This window comes from Crocodylus siamensis, chromosome 3, assembly GCF_052110815.1.
Source record: "Crocodylus siamensis isolate JL-2025a chromosome 3, ASM5211081v1, whole genome shotgun sequence".
NCBI classification, from domain to species: domain Eukaryota; kingdom Metazoa; phylum Chordata; order Crocodylia; family Crocodylidae; genus Crocodylus; species Crocodylus siamensis.
In genome coordinates this window covers 211,160,571-211,186,230 of record NC_143397.1, presented here as the reverse complement: position 1 = coordinate 211,186,230, position 25,660 = coordinate 211,160,571, and the positions used below count along the sequence as shown (strand labels likewise).

The 25,660-nt window shown below is 43.1% G+C and overlaps 1 protein-coding gene across 2 annotated transcripts in view; it reads right to left on the bottom strand.

Moving 5' to 3' along the window:
* Nucleotides 1-25,660, bottom strand: part of LRRCC1 (leucine rich repeat and coiled-coil centrosomal protein 1) — a 53,190-nt gene that overhangs the window by 16,545 nt on the left and 10,985 nt on the right. For both annotated transcript variants that reach the window (XR_016441472.1, XM_090040258.1), the window contains exons 7-11: nucleotides 23,624-23,826; nucleotides 5,642-5,834; nucleotides 4,726-4,874; nucleotides 3,480-3,684; nucleotides 2,663-2,802 (exon numbers count right to left, since the gene is read on the bottom strand). Coding sequence is in view for 1 of the 2 variants with exons in the window: in XM_090040258.1 (XP_089896384.1) it covers nucleotides 2,663-2,802; nucleotides 3,480-3,684; nucleotides 4,726-4,874; nucleotides 5,642-5,834; nucleotides 23,624-23,826 (890 nt within the window). In the remaining variant the exon portion in view is untranslated. The remainder of the gene's footprint in view (nucleotides 1-2,662; nucleotides 2,803-3,479; nucleotides 3,685-4,725; nucleotides 4,875-5,641; nucleotides 5,835-23,623; nucleotides 23,827-25,660) is intronic.

Here is a 25,660-nt window from a genome sequence, read left to right as displayed (position 1 = left end):
TTGAGTCTTGATAAGTGAAGCAATGTTCACAATGACCCAGTAATATGTGCTTGTGTGACAACAGAAGGGACTGTCTACTCTACAGAAACAATTGATACAATCAGGAAATACACAAACAGCAGAATACTTACAACAAGCAGCAGTAAAAGAAAAATAAACTGAAAAAATCCAAATGTCTAGTACGCAGCCATCACAGACAATGCTGCAAATATATCACAGATGAGATGAAATGTAGAAGTGAAGAAAGCCCCAAGCAAATAACATATGGCTGCAGTGCTCATTTGATGCACCTCTTAGCCAAAGACTTCAGTGCTCCAGAAATAAGGGCTAATGTTGAAATTGCAAAATACTTCCGTAAGAATCACTTTGCAGCAGCTGCACTGAAGAAAGCAAGAGGAACAAAACTAAGATATGTGATGGAACTCAGTAGTAGACTGTTTTGAGCAATATATTGAGAACTGACCTAATCTGATGACAATTTATGAACAAAACTGTGACAAAATAGATGGAATTGTCATGCTCAATGTTGAGAACTTTGGCTTAAAAAGAAATGTGGAATGTATGCTGAATACTGTGAAGCTTATTTCTGTAGCCTTGAACAAAGTGCAGGGAAGTCACTGTTTTATTGCTGATGCTGTTGAAATTTGGAAGGAACTAAATGAGACTTTGAAAAGAGAAATACTCAATGACAGGGTTAAATTACAGGCATTAAAAAACCAAATGGATCAAGCACTATTGGCTCATTTTCTTGCCAATATTCTCAATACTCGGTACCAGGGTCAATCCTTAACTGCTGAAGAGAAGGAGTTGGCTATGACATGGTCATCCAGCAGTCATTCCTCCAAAATACCAACTATAATCAATTTCAGGGCTAAAAGTGAACCATTCAAGATTACTGATGAGCAATCAGTAACCACATAACCAAATCATAATTCAGTTTTCTGATGTAGCTGCAAAATTAATCTGAAAAAAATATCAACATAAATCACTGCTTTAAAATGTAGGCTCCCTCAAAAGCTTACCCAAATACAACTGTCAAAAAATCCCATTTCTGTTAGAGTTTATCTTGAAGTATGATGCTGTAGGATGTTGGCTAACTTTTTATATATTTTGCAGGATGAAATATAGTTTATATAACTCATACACTTTACATTTTAATACACTTTCATTCAAGGAAGGAATATCAGGTACTTTTATTCAAATGTGCTGAATATATTGAATAATGCAAGTCCTAGACTTATAAAATACATCAACCAAACTAAATTCATCTACTCTAAAGGGTGAAAGAGTTGTGGCAAGACATTTCACTCTTAACACATAGGTCACAAACAGGCATTCATTGCTAGCAATGAATAACATTTTCCAGGCAGGAGAGGGAGTGTATAGGTGTTCAGCTGGTTGCTGCTCCCTTTTCTTGCTCTCTGCACCTTTCCAAGACTAGGGTAATCCTGGTCTGGGAAAGGTGTGGGGAGCACTGGCTGCTTCACTCTTCCCAGTGCCCAATGGGACTGGAGCTGCAGAAAGACTTGTCATGCCTTTGCCACACTAGGATCTGGGAAATGGTTGGGGAGCAACTTCCCAGTCTCCAGGAGCAGAGCAGAGGCACTACCAAAGCAAAGCCCCAGCATGCTCCTCAAACCAGGCAGTACCCGATTTGGGGAAGAGGCAGAGAGTAACAGTGGTTGCTCCCAGACCAGAGTAACTCTTTAGAGGCTGTAAGGGGGTTGTTTAGGTGGCTGGCTCCTGCAGGCGGGTTTTGCTCCCTGAAGAGCTCCTCAACCTGTCTGCCTAAATAAAACAATGTTTTAAAGAAACAAAACACAATCCTGTTGTCCTGTCCCAGATACTGGGAGGGGATCAAACTCCCTTTGTTGTGGCTCCAGCACAGTGACCTGGTCCCTCCATGCAGCAAGTGGTTTAGCTCGCAAGCTGTTTCCTCCCTTTTTGCAAACTTCTCCCTCAGTTTGCTGCCTATCTGCTTTCTCTGGTGTTTTAAGATCCCAGTGGGACACTCCCTCATTATGCAAATGTCCCACACCTAGGTTTCTTAAACTGGGCTCAGTTTCCTCTTTAAGGGACAGACTGTCTTGTTACAAAGCCTTTCACTTCTGCTTAAGTCCTGCTGGGACACAAGCAACAAACAGCAGCTGCTTCCTGCATCTTTCCCAGACTGGGGTGATCTTGGTTTCAGGACAGCAGACAGCATTTCCCTTCCATTCAACTTCTCCCAGTCCCCAGGAAGAGTTGAGAATCAGGGAAGCATACAGGCACTTTTTCCTGTGGCAGAAACACTTCTGCAGGAGAGAACTCCATCACTGAAACAAAAAGATCTGTCTTCCACAGGAGGGATTTTTCCTGCAGAAGAAACCTGATGAACAGAAACCTGATGAATGCTTGTATGCTTGTGGCTTCTATCGAGACGGTGGCAATTTTCTCAGTAGAAACGTAATGCCTGTATGTAGCCCTAGTTTGGAGCTGATGGGGAGACAAGGTTAGAACACATGCAATTTTAACAAGAGTGCAGTCTTTTCAAAACATTCCTGTTCCTTTTCATGAGTAATTTGGCTCACATTCCAACTGTCAAAGAACACTGTCAAACAAATAAAACTTCTCTAGGTTTTGCAGTATCAGATATAAACAGGAATATTGTAAAGGAACTTACCTGTGCTCTTGCTCTCTTAATGAAAGAAGCTCATGTGATTGTTGCACCTTTTCTTTTTGTTGTCGGAGAGCTATGCGAAGTAACTGTACTTCTCTCTCATTTGCTGAAGCTTTAAGTTCTATCTCCTGAATCCGCTTCATCTAGGCAAGATCAGAAGAACAATTCTTAAAATGGTGTTTACTCCTCAAGCTTTGGATTAGGATAAGACTAACAACTACAATAATAGCCTTGTTCAAAGTTGTATATTTGTTACCTCTGGGGAAAACACAAGGATTGTTTGAGTATTTTCATTTAAAAAAACCATGATTTTTATCATTATCCAGGCCAATGCAGAGAAAGATTTCTCTGTAAAATGCTACCATTTGGGGATCTGTGTGCATCTGGATTTTCAAATCCAGAGCATGTGTCCTACTTTATAGAAGGGAAAAGAATAAAATCCAATGACACTTTCCCATGTGTACTGATTTTGTTTTGTATTTTCTAGATTTGATGTGCTTAGAAAACTAATTATTGCGGAAGGTGGGGGGGACGAGGAGCAGGGACATAAAGCCCATGTTTTCTAGTAATCGGCAAGTACCATCATTAGTGTACATACTATTATGAAATCAGATGTCTCAGTGTCAAGAAATGATTAAGTACATGTTTCTTATAATCAAGGTTTGTTAGAGTACCTTCAATTTTTAAAGACCAGGCATGTAATAAGATATGCATTTCATGGTAATGCTATGATCAAGAAGTCAGACTACTGATGTTTAACGGGTAATTAGTGATTATATACTTTCTAGATGCCTTTCCACAATTAATACTAAAAACATACCTCTGTTGCTTGGTGTTGTACTCTTTGTGTTTCCACTTTGGATAATGTTTCTTCTAAGGTCTGTAGGGCCTTCTGTTGTTGTTGTTCTTTATTTCTTGCCTGATTTAACTCATTAGTAAGTCTTTCGATCTCATCCTTCAATTGCTGGACATCAGCCTGCAATTTTGTTTTTGTACTTCTTTCCCTCAACATCAGTTCCTTTAACCTAAGTATTAATGCAATAACATCAGTGCTTTCTCCTCTTTTAATTATACTTATTGAATAGGTTATCCCAAAACAATTGTAATGAATTCAGCAAAGATCTAAATGAGCTTTTTTTAAGCAAAGCATGTTAAACAGGGATCACTGTGGTAGAAGTATGCTTCTGTACATTAAAAAAAGACACACAGATACAATTGTCTGCAGGTTTTGGTGCTTCCAGCCTAAGAAAGAAACTATTAACCTGAAGGCAACCTAGGCCCTGAAAAGTGTTACTTTCAGTCTGAACGATGTCTTACTCTATTTAATATTGGTTGAAATTTAGAACAAGTTTGTTATTGTCAATTAATATAGTAGGAAATCATTTTTTAAAGTATTGATATGGAATACCTAATTCAAATTTTTTTCAGGTTTAACAAAAGAAAAGGCACTCTCAGAAATATTACAGGTATTTTAGGCAAATTTATACCAGAATGATAACCTAACTAGAGGTGGGGAGTGGTCTTGGAGCCAAAAGAAACATAGAAAATTATTTTAGAACAAATACTGATAACCTAACTGAAGAAAGGACCAAGAAGATTTCCTATCAAGCACAGACATGCGTCTATAATACAGAAGAGTGTACCTAGCCAGAGCCAAACAACTATGGAAGCATACATTCCCATGATCTTTGATAGTATTTCAGATTCCAGTATAGAACAGATATCAAAAACAGAAGAAGAAAATTCCAGCAATAAACCCTAAAGACAGACCTAGCTTAGACCCTATTTTTAACTGTTTACTCTGAAGTAGTAGGGAAGTGTTATTTGTTCTGGGAGGAAAGAATCAAACCTGTGAAGCTCCTTAGGGACCTCAGTCTCCATATGAAGCCAGGAAAAAAAAAATAAAGAAATATATTTTCATAGGAGCAGGTAGGAATTTTGCTATCCATCAGCAAAGCAAGTCCTAGGATTCTTTACCTATGCAACATTTTTCAAGTTTGTTGAGGTAAATGAGCACTTGTGAGTTAATGCTATTTCTCTTAAACTATCAAATGCTGTGCTTTTACCTATCAGTAGTATGCACTGCTATACTCTGAACATTCTTTTCTTCTTTTGCTTGTTTCTGCAGTTCTTTGACATAGTCTCTCAATTTCTTTTCAGCTTGTTCAGCTTTCCACCTTCTCTCTTTCTCCTGATCCAGTTCTTGAACAAGAGCCTGAAGAAAAATACATTAAATCTCCAACACTGAAATTTTTCAAGAAAACCAAAGGTCCAAACAAATTACAGTAATAGTTTTACAGAGAGATTGTGTAAATCTTTGGGGACCTGATGCAAAACAAGGGCAAGTAGAATAGCACAGGCAACACGTGGGAGAGGCACAGATGGGCACACATCCCCCTGACAGGGCCGCTGCTGGCAGCGTCAGCAGGTGCTTGACATGCTCCCCCTGCACTGGTGTACTGCCAGGGGCGAGGGGTGTTGGTTCCCTGGTGGCACTTCCAGTTCTATCACTGGCATTTCTGGGCTCAGCAATCAGCCATTGGGGGGACCCTTCCCCCCCACTGGCTCTGTGATTGGCCGCGGGGAACTGCCCCCCCCCGATTCAGGAGGTACCAGTCGCCTATGTAGAAGAGAATATAGCTTTGCCACCCAGAAGCATCACCTTTACCTATTAGACACAGGAAAACATAACTGGATCAACTGGCAGCTGGTTAACTTAAGCAAAGGATTACGGCTTTGCTTTTTCTAGTCTTCATCTATGTGTACACAAATTTAGATCAACATATTTATTGGTAGAGGTGATCATTAATGTTTGGTTATAAATCTATTTTTGATGGGGGGTGTCAAACACAAAATTCCTTATTTTTATAACAGTTAAAATGATCCCACACAAATTCAATTCTAAAACATTCCTTGGATAAAGTGTGTATCCATACTTGCTCTACTGCAGGTGAACACTGCATAGTTCAAGTTAAAACATACTCTGTAAGTGGATTCTTCTGCAGCACTTGGGTTTGCATCTTCTACATTTTTTATTTGATCCTGTCCTCCCATCAATATTCTGGCCGATTTTCCTACTACTTCCAAACCTGCTGTTTCTGAAGCTGAATTTGCATGCGAGTCTTCTTCTGTTTGAGAGTTGGGACACTTTGATTTTAAGAAACTCTTTTCCTCTCTGAAACAGCAAAAAAAGCCCACCAAAGCTTATTTAAAAAAATACTCTCTTAAATGCTTCTCTACACACTAGCATCACTAAGTATCTGAAACTCTTGTATCATAAGACAAAATTTCCAAATATCAGAACTTGGAAGAGTCAATTATAATCAAATTGAGCATTTGAGTTATTCAGGAAAATAACATACAACAGAGTAGGAATTAAATAAAAAAAATCATTAGAATAGTACCAATAAAAATAAGTAGTTCCATAGGTGTGCTATTTTGAAAACCATCTAACAGTGTCCTAGAGAAAACTATATAATTATTTAATGTACAAGTAGAATTTCAGTAGTTTGACTTTAAGGTCACAACATTAATATTAAGTACCTTCTAAATCTCCCTTTCAATACTTACAAGTTAGCACACAACTGAAGACAAAAACATTGTTAAAACATCCAAAAGTATGATCGTCAAATAAGAATAAGTCACTAAAGATTGTTATTATTTCAGATCAATGTCTGTTTGCATGGAAAAGATCACAGGAAAGTAGGGCTAGAAGGGACCTCACTAAGTTATCTAGTTCACCCTGAACTCAAGGCAGGATCTTTCCTGACTAAATCATCCCAGCCAAGAGGCTATCCAACCTCTTGAAAACTTTCAAGGATAGAGATTCCACAACTTCTCCAGGTAGCCTGATAACCCTCACACTCAGAAAGTTCCTCCTAATCTCCAACCTAAACTTTCTCTATTGCAGCTTGAAGTCATTGCTCTTAGTTCTGTCCCCTAATGCCAGAAAAAATACTGTCTTCATCCTCTTTATAAATCACCCTTCAGGTATCAAATCCCCACTCAGTCTTTTCTTCTCCCAACTAAACAACTCTAGTTCCTTTAGTCTTTCCTTATAAGTTACTCTTCCCAGGCTTCTAATCATTTTTATCATCCTCTGCTGGAATTTTTCCAAACTGTCCACATCCTTCTTGAAGAGTGGGGCCCAAAATTGGACAGAGTCCTCCAAGTGAGGGCTCACTAGTACTGAACAGAATAAAAGAATCACTTTCCTTGATTTGCAAGATACACTCTTCCCAGAATGGTGTTAGCTTTTTTGTGTTGCAATAAGAGTACATAGTCTCATATTTTGCTTATGATCTACCATAACCCCCAGGTCCTTCTCTGCAATACTGCAGTTTAGCTAATCATTTCCCAGTTTTAATATGTTCGAGCAATTATTTTGTCTCAAGTGGAGGATTTTGTACTTCTTGCTGAATTTCATCCAATTGATTGTGGACCCTTCCTCCAGTCTATCGAGGTCATTTGAGATCCTATTCCTGCTCTCCACAGTGTCTGCAACTCCACCTAACTTTATATCATCCACAAATTTGCTAAATGTGCATTAATTTAATCCCATCTTCTAAATCATTAATAAAGACATTAGACAATACCAGACCTATGACAGACCTCTGTGGAGTTCCATTTAATACCTCCTCCCAACTAGACACTGAGCCATTCATGTTGGCTTGTTAAGCAAGATGATTGAACCAGTTTTGTATCTGCCCTACAATACACTTTCATTTAATTTGTATTTCCTTAGCTTGTTAAATGAGAATTTCATTGTCATGGGAGATGGTATCAAAAGTTTTACTAAAGTCAAAGTGTATCCCATTCACTGCTCTCCTCACAGTCACAAAGCTTGTCACCTTATCATAGAAGGAAATTAGGTTGGTCAGGAATAACTTTCTCTTGGTGACTCCATGCTGGCTGATCACCTTGACCTCCTCTAGGTACTTCACAATAAATTCCTTAAGGACTTGCTTCATCATCTTTCCTGGTATCAAGGTCAAACTGGCTGGTCTGCAGTTCCCTGGATCCTCCTTCCCCTTCTTAAAGATGGACACTATTGTTTACTGTTTTTCAGTCATTGGGACCTCACCAACCTCAGGAGTTCTCAAGGAGGATAGCCAATGGCTCTGATATCACCTCAGCCAATTCCTTCAATTCCCTGGGATGGAACCCATCTGGCCCTGCTGACTTGAAGGCATCTAGCTTTTCAAAGTAATCTCTAACTTGTTCTTCGACTACTTTAATCTGTAATTCTCCTTCCCCATCTTTGCTGCCAACTGCACCCACCATCTGGTAGCTATTCCTATTTGTGAAGGCTGAAGTAAAAAAAGGCATTAAATATCTTAGACTTCTTTTCTTCATCCATAACTAGATTGCCTTCTGCATTCCATCAGGGACCGATGGTTTCTTTGGGCTTCCTCTTATTTTTGACATACTGGTAGAATTTTTTTTAATCACCTTTTATGTCTCTTGCTAATTATATCTCAAGTTGTACCTTGGCCTTCCTAATTTTCTCCCTACATGCTCATATACTTATATAATCTTCTCCAGTTTCCACTTCTTGAAGGATTTCTTTTTGACTTTTTAAATCAAAGCAATGTTCTAATCTCTACTCAAAGTCATAAACAATATACAGTGCAATTCTTTCCACCATTTTAACATCAGGTTAGAAACACACTTTTGGAATTCTACTTAGCATATCAGATTTTAGTCTGCACCTCTATTTCTGGATGTTTTTTCCACTAAATAAACAAATAAAATGGACTGCTCTAATTTAAGGCAGGACATGCCCTTTCATTAGAGAGTGACTTAATTTGTGTTTTTGCAGATTTCGCAGAAGCTAGAAGATCCCAGATTGTCTGCAAAATCTGCAAAAATACAACAACAAACAAATGCTTGCTCTCCAGTGGTCCTTGCTGCCAGGAAGGGAAGGTGCTGGTTGGCGGGGGCAGCACAAAGAGCAGCAGGCAAGCTGCCCCCTCATCCCTCCTCTTCTTGCAGGGCTTTTTCTGCCAATCAGTGCTGAGGGGTGGGGCTGCATGAAGGACAGCCAGCAGTCAAGATGGCAGCCACCCTCTCGTCCTTTTCCTCCAAGCCTCTCTGCCAGTCTGTGCTAAGGGACTAGGCCTCTCTTCCAATCAGTGCTGAGGGGCAGAACTACTGGAAATTTAGAGCTTTAGGGCACAATCAACCCATGAAAATTGCTAAGTTCCCCTGCAATATAGGTAGACTCCCACCTATAGAAAATATTTAAACTGGTGGTGGAAGAAGTTCAAATAAGAATTTCAAAATCCAGATTTTAAAAACTTTCACGTGAACTTTGTATCCTCTTCCCATTCTTTTATCCATCTTCCATAGCCATCCCCTTGAAGGAGATCTAGGTTTTCTAGGCCTTCCTCAGTCCAAGTTGATACAAACCCATCTTTCTTGCTTCTGTGAGTGTGCCCAAGCAGGCAGGCTATGGATTTGACTCTCATATTGGGTAAAGTAGCCTCTCCCACTCCTCCTCTTCCTTTCTCACTGAAGAATTTTTCTTTCATGTAATTTTTGAGCTGTTAGGCTTCAGAGAAAATAATCTTTAACTAAAAATGTTGTTTCATAAATTCTGCAATGGATTTAGATAATCAAGCAGAAAAGTAATTCAACAGATTTAAACAATTTACTAAACTTAAAAAAATGTTGATTTCGAACAAAATGTAGTAATATAAAAGCAGCCTAAGTTGGGTGTCCCCCCCTCCTTTTTTGGATGTCTATAAATCTGCCAAAATAAAATAACTTCAGTACATAAAAGGATTTGATTAAAGGAAAAAAAACAATCTATATTGAAAATATTACTTTCATAGCTATGATTTAGTACACTGTAAATTTTATAATGGATTTTTTTACACTGGGAATAAAAAGATACAGTGTCATATCCCAACATTTCTTTCCATAAAGATTTCTGCAATGGAATTCCAATTTTCACTGGTTTATGCTGCAAGGAATTAAGACAAATTTAAATCTGGTTAAGCTGCTATGTCATGATGCTAAAAATTGTCACAGAGTACAAATCCCTTTTTCTGAATGATCCGTAGATTTTAAAACAGAAATAGTGATAATTTATTCTGATATTTTACAGAAAACAATGAAACTCAACCAACCTCTGCCATGTGGTTGAGGTGGAATACCTTTTAGGAAAAGGATACATTCTTGTGACAATCATTTAGCCTAATTTCTTACAAAGAGGAAAGGACCTCAACAACAATTTCTGCACAGTTAAAAATGCGATACATTTTTAATATGGGATCACTATCTTTGGCAAGCAGGGAAAAAAAGCAAACTGGTTAAGCAGGCAAGAGTGTTTATTAGCTCTGGAAGTTGATTTACAGTTTTATAAATCCAGTGGCCCACATCCCTTTCCCAGAAATGGAGTACTTACTGGCATATTCCAGATCATTTCAGGGGGGTCGGACTTGAAGATCTACAAGGTCTCTTCCGACCCTACTTCTACGATTCTTATGTTAAGAGACAGGAATATCATAAAGATGTAATATTGTCTATCATCACCAGCAGGGCTTTTTCGTGAACTAGAGGCAAGACGTATGTGATGCATGCAAGCTGAATTGCTCAGTGAAACCGCAAATGAGCTCCTTCTGGACTAGACGCATCTGTCACCAGGGCTTATCACAGTTCAGGAGATGCAAAAATAAAATTTTAAATACAGAAATTGGATCTTTCCACCACTGAAAGGACGTGGGATATATTGAGTCTACGTGCTCCTTCATCTGATTGCATATTTGCTTCTGCCAGCATCACAAGTAGTGAAAAGCAAAAAATATGCATGATACTACGGCCCCAGTAATCTTAGACCAGATTTACAGAAGTGTTGCAATGGGATTTAAAAAGATTTCTCCTCACTTACCCTTAAAGAATTAAAATGTGTCTCATGACTTGTCATAAAGAAGAACTTTAGACTGGCCAGTTGTTTGCACATACATGAACTCAAATGATTAGGGTCCTACTTAAATCATGGTTTTGTGATTTTCACATAAAACCACAAAAAAAGACAAACCAAAACAAACAAACAAACAAACAAACAAAACTTTTCCAGCAATTTTGTACGGAATTATGGGGGGGAAAAAAAAAGCTTACTAGAATACAAAGAAAGCACAGAAAACCCTGCAGCCATAGATCACGTGGTTTGAGAGAGAGTTAGTGAGAAGCTAAGCTAGTGACATGGACTCAGAGAAGGGGCAGTCAGGAAAGCAAAAGGGTTTTAGCACCATCCTTTAAGAAGCCAGATGTAATGCTGCAGCAATGCTACAGTCTGAAGATGATGAGTGAAAAGAACTCCAAGAAAGCTAAATACTAGGGCTGTGTGAAGCTTCGGTCTCTGATTCAATTCAGCAGAGATTCAGCCTGATTTGGTGGCTGAATCTCCGAATCTGAATCGAATCAGAAGACCCTTTAGTCCAGGGGTGGGCAAAATGCGGCCTGCAGGCCACATGCGGCCCGCCAGGCCATTCTATCCAGCCTGTGGGGCCCCTGAAAATTTAGACAATTAGTATTTATCTGCCTCTGACTGCCTGTCATGCGGCCCTTGATGGCTTGCCAAAACTCAGTAAGTGGCCCTCTGCCCAAAATAATTGCCTGCCCCTACTTTATTCTCTCCAAATTGAATTGGAATCCTCCAAATCGATTCGGAGAGATTCAATGATTTGGACACAGACACAGCTTTAAACATTTCTTCTACATTCCTCAAGGTACCAGGCAGCTCATGAACACTGAGATGGTGGGGCAGATAGAGCGTCCCACGGGAGGTCCCCAGCGTGTTCGGCGGCGGACCCAGAAATGGACCAGAAGCACTTCCAGTCCAGTTCCAGGTCTCCTATGGAGTGCATGTGGGACCCCTTTCCCACCCCCCAGCTCGGTGACTGGTATCTCCTCAGTCTTTGGGAGGCACCTGGGGGTCTCCTGCGGCTGAGCCAGGATGGGGGGCAGGGCGGGTCCCCCACATGCTTAGTGGTGGACCCAGAAGTGGACTGGAAGTACTTCTGGGTCCACTGGTCCCCCTCACCCCATGCTCCTGTGGGACACTCCAGCTGCCCCACCATCTCAGCACTCACGAGCTGCACCTGATACCTCAAGGTATGTAGAAAAAACATTTAAAGCTGTGTCTATGGCCGAATTGCTTATTCTCCAAATCAGCATTGAATCTTCAGATTTGGATTCAGCCACATCAAATCAAGACAGTGATCTGAATTAATGAACTGAATCTCTGTCCCCCGAATCGGGGCGAATCTGAATCAAATACGGTGCACTTTGCACACCCCTACTAAATACATTTTAGCTCAGGATCATGTAAAGGAGTTTCTTATAGGAACCTTGCATGCTGTAACAGGGGGTGTTCTCGAGGCTGATCTGTTATTGGCCCGCCTACCTGTTTCTGGGCCAACTGCCCACCTCCTCACCTGCCGTGCTTTGATGATATATAATGATGATTTTATATAGGCAGGAGGCTACCCATGTCTTGCCCCGATGCCAGGAGGTGCTATCTGCGGCTCTGTTCCTCCTCTACACCACAGCCCAAGCCTCGCAGATGGCATCCACTGTTCTTATAGTCACCGGCTCCACACTAGGCCCTAGAATTCTCCAGTCCAGACCCTTACCAGATCCCTCCCATCAGGCAGCCTACTTCACCCTCATTCTGGGCTGCCTAACTCCCTGAACAGTTCCCCCTTTGAGGCGTGGTCCCCCAGGACCTTTGGCCACACAGGCCTGTACCATGGGACTGGGGGACCACTGGGAGCGAGTGGGGGTACAGGGCCCACACCCATGTCCCAGGGCCAGCGCCAGCGGGGCCTAGAGCAGGGCGGCAGGGGTACAGGGGTCCCGGCCGGCAGGGGATCTGTGGAGCTGGGCCAGCTTCCCTCTTTCCCTCTGGCTCCACAGACCCCCTGCCAGCCTACACCCCTCTCCGGGCCCCACCAGTGCTGGCCCTGAGACATTGGTCCCGAGACACTGGGACACTGGTCCCAAGATGGTGACCTGGGGGCAGGACACCTGTCAAGGGGTGGGGCTACCCATGCAGCCCTCGACAGCTTGCCAAAACTGGGTAAGCAGCCCTCCACCCAAAATAATTGCCTGTCCCTGGCCTAGAGCCTTTGAACAACTACCATCTACTTTGGGTGAGCACCACTGATGGGTGACACTTAAAGGCACTATTTACTGTTGCAATGATGACGTATTGCTTAACTTTATATAAGTTGAACACTGTGTTCCCATTGTGGGGAGGAGAAAGGGGAGGATAAGTGGGTTTTTGGGATAGGCACAGTCCCCTTTTGAGAGAGGGCGTGTAACAGGGAGTAGAGGCTCCCCATTACTTTAAGGGGAAAGCAACAGCAGAACATTCCCAGGTTAAGGGAAGTACTGCCTTTGATGAGCTGGCTGCAGAGAAATAGGTAGCCAGGGGCCTGAGATTATGAGCGCCTATTGCAGGGCTAGTTGCTCTGAAATAAGACAGCAGGGAACAGCCCTACTTGAGTAGCAAGGGCCCTGCTAAAGCAGCTCGAGCAGCAGTTGGAAGCTGCCTGGTGAACTAGCTATCAGGCCCCTAACCGGAAACCCTTGTGGGTAGCTTGGGAGCCACCTGACTAGAGGGGCAGAGCTTAGAAGACATACAACCCCAGGGCCTGGGCCAGGAGGTGTCAGTCTGGCTCTGCAAGTTGCAAGAGGAAGAGTTCTGCAGCAAGGGGGCTTATATTTTAGTTAAAGGCTTATATTTTTACTAAATATTTATATTCAGTTTAATTTAGGGCTTACATTTTAGTTTGTAGTTTGTATTGGTGGTTTGGGTTGGGACTACTGGGGGTCAAGTAGGACCCAGCTGTGCCTGACGGGCATGTGGCTGCTTTGAGCCCTGCCAAGGGCTGGGCTCAAGATGCAGACAGGTGGCACCAAAGAAAGGGTTGAAGCCTAGACCAGATAAGGCTGGAACTCAAGCAGGAGAGGGCCCAAGCAGGATGGAGCAGCCAAATCAAGCCAGGGCTAGTGAGTCCTGTGCCCAGTGCAGGGTGAAATTAGGGCCAGAAAGCCCAGAGCCCAAAGCATGGCAGAGACAAGGAACTGGAGCCTAGAAGTCAGGTTCAGTACAGTGGGCCACCAAGAGAAAAGGGGCAGAAGCTGGGAAGGCGGAGGCTGCAAGGAAGAATGATTGGACTGCAACATTTGCAAGGCACAGGTATGGCTACAGGGGAGGTCAGACGCCCTGGAATTAGCCCTTAAGGCGACAAGTGCCCTGGGGGCACAGATGGGCCAGGAAGGCTCACTTGGCACTTGAGAGGCTGGATTGGGGACCACTGGAATCTGAGAGGGACCTGCTGGCTGAAAGACAGACAAGAGCTCAACCTAGGACCCAAAGGAAGCCTCCCTTTATTATACATCAACTTACTACATCAAGGCATGGCAGAAAAACAAAAAGGGAGGGTATCCAAGGAGTCAGAACAGTAACACACAGCAGTGGCGGTTTCCTGGGTATAAGCCAATGAAGCAGGAAGGAAGGTAATTTTTGTTTTCTTCTATGGAGGTACTGCATGCGAGTTGGGAAGCAAGGTTGGACTGAGTGGAGGGGGGAGGGGGAAAATGCTTTCCTTGGCTGGGGGCAGGAGAGCAGGACAAAGTAGATGGCTTTTGATTTTGCACCCCAGTGGAGGGGAAAGGGAGAAGTTCGTTTTGCTGCCCCTTCCTATATTAATCTTTTATCCTCTTTCTATAATCATTTACTGTAAGTCCCCCTGAGGGAAGGGGGAGAATAGCACGTAGATCTAGAAAATAAATAACAAACACAAATAATTTACCATGAAGTAAAGTGGATTTACTGAATGTAGCCATTCATGAGAACAGCTCTATGCATGCTCTTACCCTTTGGTAAACAAGTGCTAATTTAATGCAGTTAACCCTTGACGGAAGAGAGATAAGCTGCCATGTATTAGCTTACACTTGGTACAGGGTACAGTCATGCACACTGACAGCTACCACGGAGCAGATGAAATGCAGTAAATCTCTACTCTGCTTATCATGCAGTTACTCATTCAGGGGTCCATGCTCTCAAACTTAAATAACTCTTATCTTTCAAAAATGGTAAATTCTTAATGGTGTCCACACTAAACACTGAGAGCACTGACTTCAATACAAAACACAGAAGCTTTCATTCAGAAAAAGGTTGCTAGCAGCACTACCATCTGCTTTTACTTAACAGTCTATTAACAGTGATTCTCAACCAGGGTGCCATGGCATGCTGGTGAGCCTTGAGAGTCTTTCAAGGGTGCTGTGGGGTATCACTTAATGTTAGCACTGTTAGGCTTGCAAACATGATTCACATGATAATAGCCCAGAAATACAAACAGGAATTCACACCATTAAAAACATTCTAACCTGTTGTGGTCTGAGTCCTTTGCAACTGAACTGCTATAATATTTTTTCTATAGTAAAAAGTGAAAACACTCAGACTTCTTGGAAAATGTCAGTTGTCAAGTCTAAAAAGGATGAGAACCACCAAGCTAAAAAGATATGCATTTCAGTCCAGCCCCTCTGGCTTTTAGTTTGTTCCTCTTCCAAATGAACTCAAGCACTTGCACTGAATATACTCTCATTCTAAAAAGGAAAAACAGGACGACAAATATTTAAAGGAGCAGCCACAAGAGATTTTGGTTCCTTGGCAAAGGTTAAAACCCAACACTTATAAAATCTGGAGCCCAAATGGTACCTGATCTATATTATTAAACAGATACAGGAAAAAAAACCCCACACACATAATTTAGAGCAGTGGTTGGCAATCTTTAATAAATCACAGGCTGGAACCCCCTCCACCCAGCTCTGGTCTGAGAGGTCAGGTGGCTTTGGCAGCAGGCCAGAATTAGGGGGGTGGGGGCAGCATATTTCCTGCACAAATGCTGAGGCCAAACAGCTGGGAGATCTGCATGTGCTGCTGCTGCTCCTCCCAGCCCCCTTGCTCCCTGTAGGATTCAGTTTCCACATGGTAGGCAAATATCCTAGGACTGGGGAACTGCAAACTGCATCACTGCTGAGGCTGCTTCTGTCCACTTGCCTTCTCCCCACCCCCGGCTGCAGCATGGGCACAGCTAAAAGCTGTATGGTCCCAATGCAGTTCCCCTGCCTGTGCCTGCTGGATGAGCTGTCAGAGCTCTACAACTTCTAACTTGCCTGGGAGAAGCTGGGTTGGAGCAAGGACAAGTGGCAGTGGTGCGGGTGCAGCTGAAAGCTCCTTGCGGCCCAGCCCAGCAAAAGGTGCAGGTAGAGGAGCTGTGTCTGAGTCATGCAGCTTCCAGTTGTGTCCACTCCCCACTCCACTTGGCTGCGGTGCAGATGCAGCTTCCAGCCTGTGAGGAGCTGTGCTGGGACTCCCCCACAATGCAGCTGGCAGGCAGATGGATGGAAGTGAGGAGAAGCACTGGTAGCTCAGAGAAAGTCTGCAGCTCCCCAGCCCCTGTGCAGATCCTCCCATGCTGGAAGCTGAGCCCACATGCATTTGGGGGGGGGGGAAGGGAAGGGGAGCTGGGAGAAGTGGTAATGGCAGTATGGCCACAGGCAAAGCCTTCCAGCTCCCCAGGAAAAATTCTATCCAGGGACTATATATCCTACCCAGGAACTGTATATATTGCAGAACCCTGTTTTAAAGAACAGGTTTGGTGCTCATTCTCTCTTTCGGCTTAGATTGACAGGAGGATCTGAGACTTAGCTAGCATATCACACCTCTTAGCAACAAATGAGGGAGAGAGAAGGCAACCTGAGTGCAGGCTTAGGCCAGCTGACATCCTAATTAGCAGAGTCCCAAGCTCCTGAGCCTTAAGGGCAAGGAACCAAAAGCTTTAACAACAAGATCCAAACCCAAGAGCTGAACACATACAGACACTTGCTTAAAGAACAAGCAGTTTAAAAAATGTCTACTCTGTACTCCCACTTTATTACAAACTTAATGCTAAGCTTTTGATGATTTAAAATCAGCAACAAGCATAAGATCCACTAGGGAAATGCTGATGAACCAAGTGTTGTACATATGCTATTATGTATGTATTAAATTCCTCAGTAAATCACTGGTTGTTGCATTTAAGGGAAGCTACATAGAGGTATTAAGAGAAGAACTATGTACTGAGCTCTATTAATGGTTTAGATACGAATGATCTTGCTTCAGGATGACAACTCAAAGTCCAGCCCTACTCCTCTATGACCATCACAGACAGCACCTTCCCCAGGTGAGCAACACAGGTTCCAAAAAGGAAACCATAGAGGTAAAATTAATCATCCAGAGCCTCAAGCTTTTATTTGCAAAGGCCCTGTCCTCTAGTAGTGGCTGTAGAGAATAATATTTTAAAAAGTGACATGACTGAGCACAACTGATATGGTAATATCAGTTCAAGATTTCAGTGAGCCTGCATGGGTGCTACTTCAGAGTCTTGAGGTCAATTTTGTTAATTAACATTTATTTCATTATACGAAACATGAAAAATTAAGGATGTAATATAGAGGCACTTTAGCACCTGCAGCTGAGGTGGCATGACATCTAGTGGTTAGGTACCTGGTGCCAGGAGGATGAGTTAAGAGAAAAGAATTAATCACCTAGGCTCCACATATAGTCAGTGTGGATCCAGAGAGCTGAGTGTGCCCCATCATAGGAGGAGTGTGATGACAGTGGGTACTAGTGATCCATGCTTTCAGAAAAGTTCTATTTTTAAATCAAGAGACCATAAATGTAAAATGTATAAGAATAGAGATTATAACCTGGTCATCCCCTTCCCAATCTAGTGCTCTAATTGCTAAGCTACAGAGGTAATCTCCGTCTTGCCTGCTAATCTTCTATCCTCCTGATGCTTGCACTGTTGGCTGCACAATTGCTCATCTTCAACAGGCACTAAAGGGTACCCCCCTGTTCTATTGTTTAGCCAGCTGGTTAAGGCACTCTCTTTGGCCCAATCCTTGAATCTGTCGTGGGTCACTCTTGATAGATAGGCTGTTTGGGAGCAGCCCCAGAAGCCCACAAAGAAAAATACTGCTGAGAAGCTTAAAAAAAAAAAAGATAATCACAAGCTCTCTGGATGCAGCATAGCAACAGGAATGTGAGCTGATAAGCAAGAGCGAGTCACCGCACCTTGAACTCACTAACACAGTAATAGTGCTGAAAAGAAAAGTTGCATGCTTGATGATAAGGAAGATGCTTATGCATAAGCACTGCTCAAAGCCTTTTATTGTGTAGCTAGGCATGCACACTAGAAGTTTTTAACTAACCATGGGGGTTGAGTCAATTAGGTGTATAATCTGTGATGTGAAACCGTCTATATAAACTTACTTACTATTAAGGAGGAGGGGCTGGTTCTTGGAGGAGACAGGCCGCTCTCTATTGCTGTGTGCATGCTTCAATAAAGAGCTTTGAGATAAGACCTTGCTGGTGTTGCCTGTCTCTTGCAGTCAGACAACGGACCTGGGAAGTCTGGGTTAAAGTCCCTGACAATTTTGGCACCCCAGATAGGACATGTCTGACTCTCCGGCATGGGATTGGACTCTGAAGCAACGCAGTGCGCATCCTCAGACTTTGAGGAGCCTTGCCCGGTAGCTGGATCCTGTGTCAGTGATAAGGCGTTGTCCCATGAACCAGCTGAAGCCCGTAGAAATCCAGCAATGTCAGCCTGCCCTTTGAGCAGGACCCGGTTGGAACTAGGTGAGTGAGCGCTCGGTACAGGGAAATGGGACAAGACTGCAGTAAATGCCTGGGGGACGCCCCGTTGTCTCTCACTCTAAGAGATTAGAAGGATGTATCCGGAACGGCTGGATTGTCCAAGGCTAAGATGAGAAATTTGTGTTGGATCCAATGGCCATCATTTACTTCTCATTTGTCCCTGACTAGAGACCGGCCGGAGTGTGGAACCTTTTCCACAGAGAGAATGAATTTCTTACAGGATATTTTGGTCGATCTCAGACCGGGACAAATGAATTATTTGTTTGTATAGTATAATTATAAACCAATGGAGGGATGAGTGGCTTTTGAAGCAGTTTGTATGGAAGAATCATGTAAAAATCCCCCGCCCTATGCCTTAGAGCCGCTCAGGGAGGAAGACGAATTTGTTCCTGTTCTCCCACCTGTCTGGCAGAGTGAGAGGGTGCAAGAAAAACAGGACAGGGAAAGAGTAGGGAAAGAAAGGGGGGGCAGCTGGAGAAAGTGTTCCCTCACCTTTAAGAACACCAGCCAGCCCGCTTGAAAAATGGTTAGGGGGCACACCAAAAAACACACCCGGCCTCTTTGATGCCCCAGGAGGAAAGTAATGGATATGTGCATGATTGTCTGCAGGTTTTGGACCTAATTTCCACCCCTCGCCCTGACCTTACTGATGTTCCCCTCCAAAACCCCGACAGAGTTGTTTGTGGACGGCTCTGCCTTTGTCTGTAAAGGAATCAGACACTCTGGATACGCAGTTACTAATAGTGAGACTGTATTAATAGGAGAGGCTCTCTCACCCGGAGTGTGCGCCCAAGCAACAGAGTTGAAAGCCCTGACTACAGCCTGCCTCTATGTTAAAGGAAAGAGTCAATATTTATACAGATTCAAAATATGCTTTTGGAGTGTGCCACGCCACGGGTGCAATTTGGAAGGAACGGGGTTTTATTACCTCGTCTGGAGCACAGATCACCCACGGAAAAGGAAATTGCTAAGCTGCTTCAAGATATTCAAGCTCCTAAGGAGATTGTAGTGATACACTTAATAGTAAGTAAGTTTATATAGACAGTTTCACGTCACAGATTATACACCTAATTGACTCAACCCCCATGGTTAGAAACTTCTAATGGCTTGCGAAACAGAAGCTTATGTAAAAGCTTTGCAGCAGCATTTAGCAACATTACAACAGTACTCAGCGCAGTCTCAGTTTTACCATTGTGGGAAGCTGTTCATTCTATTTCACCAGGTGACCCGGTGCGGATCAAAACTTACTGAAAGCCCCCACTTCAACCTCAGTGGCTAGGACTGTTCGAGACCATCCTGGTGAGCCCCACTGCTATTTGGGTCAAGGAACTTCCCACTTGGGTTCATCATACCAGAGTCAAAAGGAACCTCGCTAGGGAACCCGACCTGGTAAAAGGTTCCCCAGAAGCAGACGGTGTTGGACTTCGAGGGAGCCACGCGTGTTCACCCCACCGCAAACCGGGTGAATCAGAAGCAGATGACCTCCATGTCTGGGGCAAATAGACTGCTACCCCTTTAGGCGGCCTGAAGCTCAAACTCAAGAAAACCCAGACTGGTGCCCATTCCCCAAAGGATGGCCACGGAAAGTCGCCTGAGGAGTCAGTAGACTCATCTGTCTATTGTTTATTGCTTTACTTTTTTAGTGGTTAGAATAACTAAGGGATACGAATATAATGCCTTTATTCACTTTGCTCATGAAATGAAAGCCCGTATGCCAGCTCTGAACAATACCTCACGTTGGGTGTGTTCCTTAGTGCCAGTAGATAGCCAGAGAGGTCTCCCCATGATTCCCATTCCCCTTAGCCCTATGAACATGACCTGGACCCCATCCTAAAAGGAACCCACAGGTAACCATAATATAACCTGGGCTGATGCTGAAATCCAAGTTAGCAAGTACCTCACGGTGGGAAAAAGACCTGGTGAATAGTGCTTTTTGGAGATAAGAAAAGTGTTGTTGAAAATCAGTGAGTGTAAAGCCTACTTTAATGAGACCCATTTTGAGAGCACTAGGAGACCAGGGATATCTTTGGAAGATGGTCAAAAAAGGGCTAAGTCATACTGGTATAACCATCCTGGTGAGGACCATTGCCCTATTGATGGGGAAGTTTGGTATTTACATGATAATAGCAATCCCGGAAATGTAGAGACATGGGCTATAAACTGCACAAAGATCCATTCCGCTACAGCTAATAGTTCAGAAGGGCAGCATGCAGTCCGCCTCTGTTCTAATAATTCCACCCTTCCTAGCTTTAAAAAACTCCCTGCCTGGACTGGTTGGTACACAAAGACTAACAGGTCAATAGTGTCCCACCATGCAAATTCGTCTACTAAGCCTCCCTTGTTTGGGGTATATTGGGTGTGGGGAGAGAAGGCATACCTAAGTTTGTCTGTTTCGTGGAGTGGATCTTGCTACTTAGCCTAGTTAGAGCCTCCTATATTGTATCGAGACCACCTTCCCTCTGGATGGTTACGCAATGTGCGAGATGCCAAAGATGATGTTGACCGGTCTCGACCCTTTACTTGGAAAGTGCTTAATGATTGGACTGGAACTTGTGCCACCCTCTTTTTTGCTTGCAGAGGGGCCACTTACCGCATAGGAGAGGGTGTGATGAGAATACAGGGAGTGTTAGAAATGATGGCTAATACCACTGCTGAAGCCCTCATAGATCTAGCTACTGAGCAAAAGCAACTAAGGCAAATGGTTCTTCAAAACAGAATGGCCCTAGACATCTTGCTGGCCTCGCAAGGAGGAACATGTGCCTTAATAGGACAAGAATGTTGCGTATATATTCCTGATGTTTATAATGCCACCTGGGAAAGAGCAGAGCACCTTAAAGAGATTGCAAAGGATCATGGAGGGAGGCGATTGAACTGAAGCTCTTGGGGGAGTGATTTATTCAGCTGGTTGCCTAATATAGGTGGGTGGCTACATAATTTGCTTAAAAGTGCTGTTGTTATTATTTGTGGGCTTTATTGCTTTATGTAATCATAAGCTGTGGATGCTGTGTGGGCGCTCGACTATGTAAAAGGGGCCCCAAGGTTAAAAGGGCCTATCATGTAATGAACCCTAGATACATGAATGGATATGTGTCCCAAGAGTCCCCTCTTCGGGTCTTCTAGGGACAAAGTGGGAATTGATAAATAGGATGTTTGGGAGCAGGCCCAAAAGCCCACAAAGAAAAATACTGGTGAGAAACTAAAAAAAAAAAAAAAAAAAATAGATAATCACAAGCTCTCTGGATACAGCATAGCAACAGGAATGTGAGCTGATAAGCAAGAGCAAGTCACCACACCTTGAACTGACTAGCATAGTAATAGTGCTGAAAAGAAAAGTTGCATGCTTGATGATAAGGAAGATGCTTATGCATAAGAACGGCTCAAAGCCTCTTATTGTGTAGCTAGGCATGTGCATTAGAAGTTTCTAACCATGGGGGTTGAGTCAATTAGGTGTATAACCTGTAACGTGAAACTGTCTATATAAACTTACTTACTATTAAGGAGGAGGGGCTGGTTCTTGGAGGAGACGGGCCGCTCTCTATTGCTGTGTGCACGCTTCAGTAAAGAGCTTTGAGATAAGACCTTGCTGGTACTGCCTGTCTCTTGCGGTCAGACAACGGACCTGGGAAGTCTGGATTAAAGTTCCTGACACTCTGAACCCTAGTCCTACCTTCCAGTATCTCTGCTTGGTGTCATCTGCAAACTTGCTGAGGATGCACTCTATGCCACCTTCCAGATAACTGATGAAGACACTAAACAAAACCGGCCACAGGACTGACCCCTGAAGCACTCTACTTGATACTGGCTGCCAACTAGACATCGAGCCATTGATTACTACTCTCTAAGCCTGATGCTCCAGCCAGTTTTCTATCCACCTTACAGTTTATTCATCCAGCCCATACTTCCTTAGTTTGCCTGCAAGACTGCTGTGGGAGACAGCCTTGCTAAAATCAAGGTACACCACAATCACCCATCTCCCTGCATCCACAGAGCCAGTCACCTCATCAAACAAGGCAATCAGGTTGGTCAGGCATAACCTGCCCTTGGTGAATCCATGCTGAATGTTCCCAATCACCTTTTCCTCCAAGTGCTTAGAAATGGATTTCTTGAGGATCTGTTCCATGATTTTCCAGAGACTGAGTCAAGGCTGATTGGTTTGTAGTTCCCTGGATCCTCCTTTTTTCCCTTTCTTTAATATGCGTACTATATGTTTACCCTTTTCCAATTGTCCAGGACCTCTCCTGATCACCAAGAGTTTTGAAAGATGATGGCCAATGGCTTTGCAATCACATCAGCCAACTCCCTCAGCACCCTCAGGTACATCTGTCCCTGCCCCTTCCGGTCAGCTGACCGCTGGCAGGTGTGGGCTGCTAACCTGTTCTGGCTGCCCTGGTAACCAGCAGCTGGGGCCCTTCAGCTCACCGCTAGGGCTCTGCCCCTGGCAGTTTCAGTCCTTTAAAGGAGCAGGGCACCCTTGTGCCCTGTGACAAACAGCATGGCCCCTAGCCGGCCACTCCAGCATTTGCACCAGGAAGTTGTCCCCAATACTCTCCAAAAACTTCCTGGATTGCCTGTGTACTGCTGTAATGTCCTCCCAGCAGATGTTAGGTCGATTCAAGTCCCCCATAAGAACCAGGATATGTAATAGGGAAACTTCTGCTAGCTGTTTGAAGAAAGACTCATCCACTACTTCTTCCTGGTCTGGTGGTCTATAGCAGGCCCCCACCACAACATCACCTTTGTTGCTCTCCCCTCTGATCCTAACCCAGAGACTCTCAACAAGCCTACCTCCAGTTTCATACTGGAACTCTGAGCAATCATATGGCTCTTTTACATAAAGTGCAACTCCTCACCACATCTAAAGTACTTGCCTAGCTTTCCTGCTAGGTATCGTATTATGAAGATCTTTTCCCATCATTTCCCAAAGTGAGAGAAACAGACTAATGTTGAGTACTAAGGTTTGAAAGTTTTCTGCAGGTAGATAGCTAATCCTTTCAACAGGGTGGGATTGGTCATTTTTAAAAAAATTCTTCATGAAAAAATCTTTCACAAGTTCAGAAAATATTGCTGCATTGAGCAATAAAACTATGAAAGCAACTTCTAAAATTTGGGAACATAAGTGTTTCTATAAAGCAGGTACTAGAAAGCATATTTATAAAACGTACTTCACGTTAAAACTGAATTACCTGTGAAAGTACTTCATTTTTCATATTAAGTCAAAGCTCATACGGCAAAATGGAAAATACCTGGTAGTTGTTTTGCCTTTCAAATTGTTTGCATGGTTTTTAGAAGACAAGTTAACTTTACGATAAGTAGGGATCTTGCTTCTTTTAGCCACTTTTTTGTTGTTCTCTTTTCCAATTTCACACTCGCTTTCAGAAGTCAGATCTGTGTCTCTCTTAGCCTTAAGAACAACTAGAGGAGCTCCACTTCTTGAAGAATGAGACACCTAAATAACAAAAAGCAACAAAAATTCTTCTGAAATCTATTAAAAATGGACTAAGTAATTTATAAACATTTTCTTATTTTTGAAAGATTACAGTCTATGAAAGGGCATTAGCACAGATGTATCTTATGGAGATGCCAAAGAATATAACTCAGTGACTTTCTTCCCTTCTCACCAACCAAACTATTTTATTACTTTAAGCTTTCAACAAAAGTGCCCGGCTAAATCTGAAAGTCAATCGTCATGGTGCTCTGTGACCGGTGGGGTCCCTCAAGGCTCTGTCCTTGGACCTGTATTGTTCAACATCTTCATTAATGATGTGGACACTGGAGTCAGAAGTGGACTGGCCAAGTTCACCGATGATACCAAACTTTGAGATAAAGCATCCATACCTGAGGACAGGAGGGCGATCCAGGCTGACCTTGACAGACTCAGGAAATGGGAGGATGAGAACCTGATGCTGTTTAACATGGAAAAATGCAAGGTTCTCCACCTTGGAAAGAAAAACCTGCAGCATCCTTATAGGCTCGGCAGTGCTAAGCTGGCTAGCACTATGGATGAAAGGGACTTGGGGATCATGACTGACCGCAAGATGAACACGAGCCTTTCATATGATGCTGCAGCTAGTAAAGTGAGCAAAATGCTGGCTTGCATCCATAGATGCTTCTCAAGTAAATCCTGGGATGTCATTCTCCCATTTTACTCGGGCTTGGCGAGGCCGCAGCTGGAGTACTGCATTCAGTTTTGGGCTCCACAATTCAAAAAGGATGTGGAGAAGCTTGAGAGTGTGCAGAGGAGAACCACGTGCATGATCAGGGGTCAGGAAAACAGACCTTATGACGAAGGCTGAGAGCCATGGGGCTCTTCAGCCTGGAAAAGCACAGGCTCAGGGGTGATCTGGTGACCACCTGTAAGTTTATCAGGGGTGTTCACCAAGATCTGGGAGAATGTTTGTTCACTAGAGCGGCACAAGGGATGCAAGGTTGAATGGTTATAAACTCCTGCAAGACAGTTTCAAGCTGGACATAAGGAAGAATTTCTTTACTGTTTGAGCCCCCAGGGTCTCGAATAGCCTGCCACAGGTGGTTCAAGTACCTACTTTGAACACCTTCAAGAGAAATTTGAATGTTTATCTTGCTGGGATCCTATGAGCCCAGCTGACTTCTTGCCCCTGGGGCAGGGGGCTGGACTTGAGGTCCCTTCCAGCCCTAATGTCTATGAAATCTGTGAAACAATGCAACACAAAGAGGAGGTCCAGTTATATTGGCAAAACAGTACATGCAATCGCACATAACTGCTTATTGATCACTCTTTGAAATTTCTCTCATTAACCGCAGCAGTTATTTACCACAGAAATAATTAAAAATCCATAGCTGCAGCAAAAAAAGTTCTCAGTTCTCAAAAAGGAAGAAAATTGTTTTTCCAAACCTTCACCTATGACCCAAACTCAAGGTTCCATGTTTCCAGAACAACATAGTTGCTATTTAAAACAAATACACATCAGATTAACAATGACATTATCTACAGCAGAGCAAAGATGGCATGTCTGAGAGACAAACACTTCTAAATGAAAAGCAGTCTGTGATCACCTAATATTGACAGAACATATTTAAAGATTAAAAAGTTTTAAAGAAAATATGTTTCAATTTACATTAAAAATAAAATGTGAAAAATAGGAAAAATTAGAAACCTAAATATAAATATGGATATAAGGGTGCATCCTTTATGTAAGCAAATGATGCATGCGTCCGTCTTAGAACTATGTCTAACAGCAGATCCAAGCCAGCACCAAGCTCTCATCTTTTACAGAAAAATTTGCTGATAACTGGAGATGTGT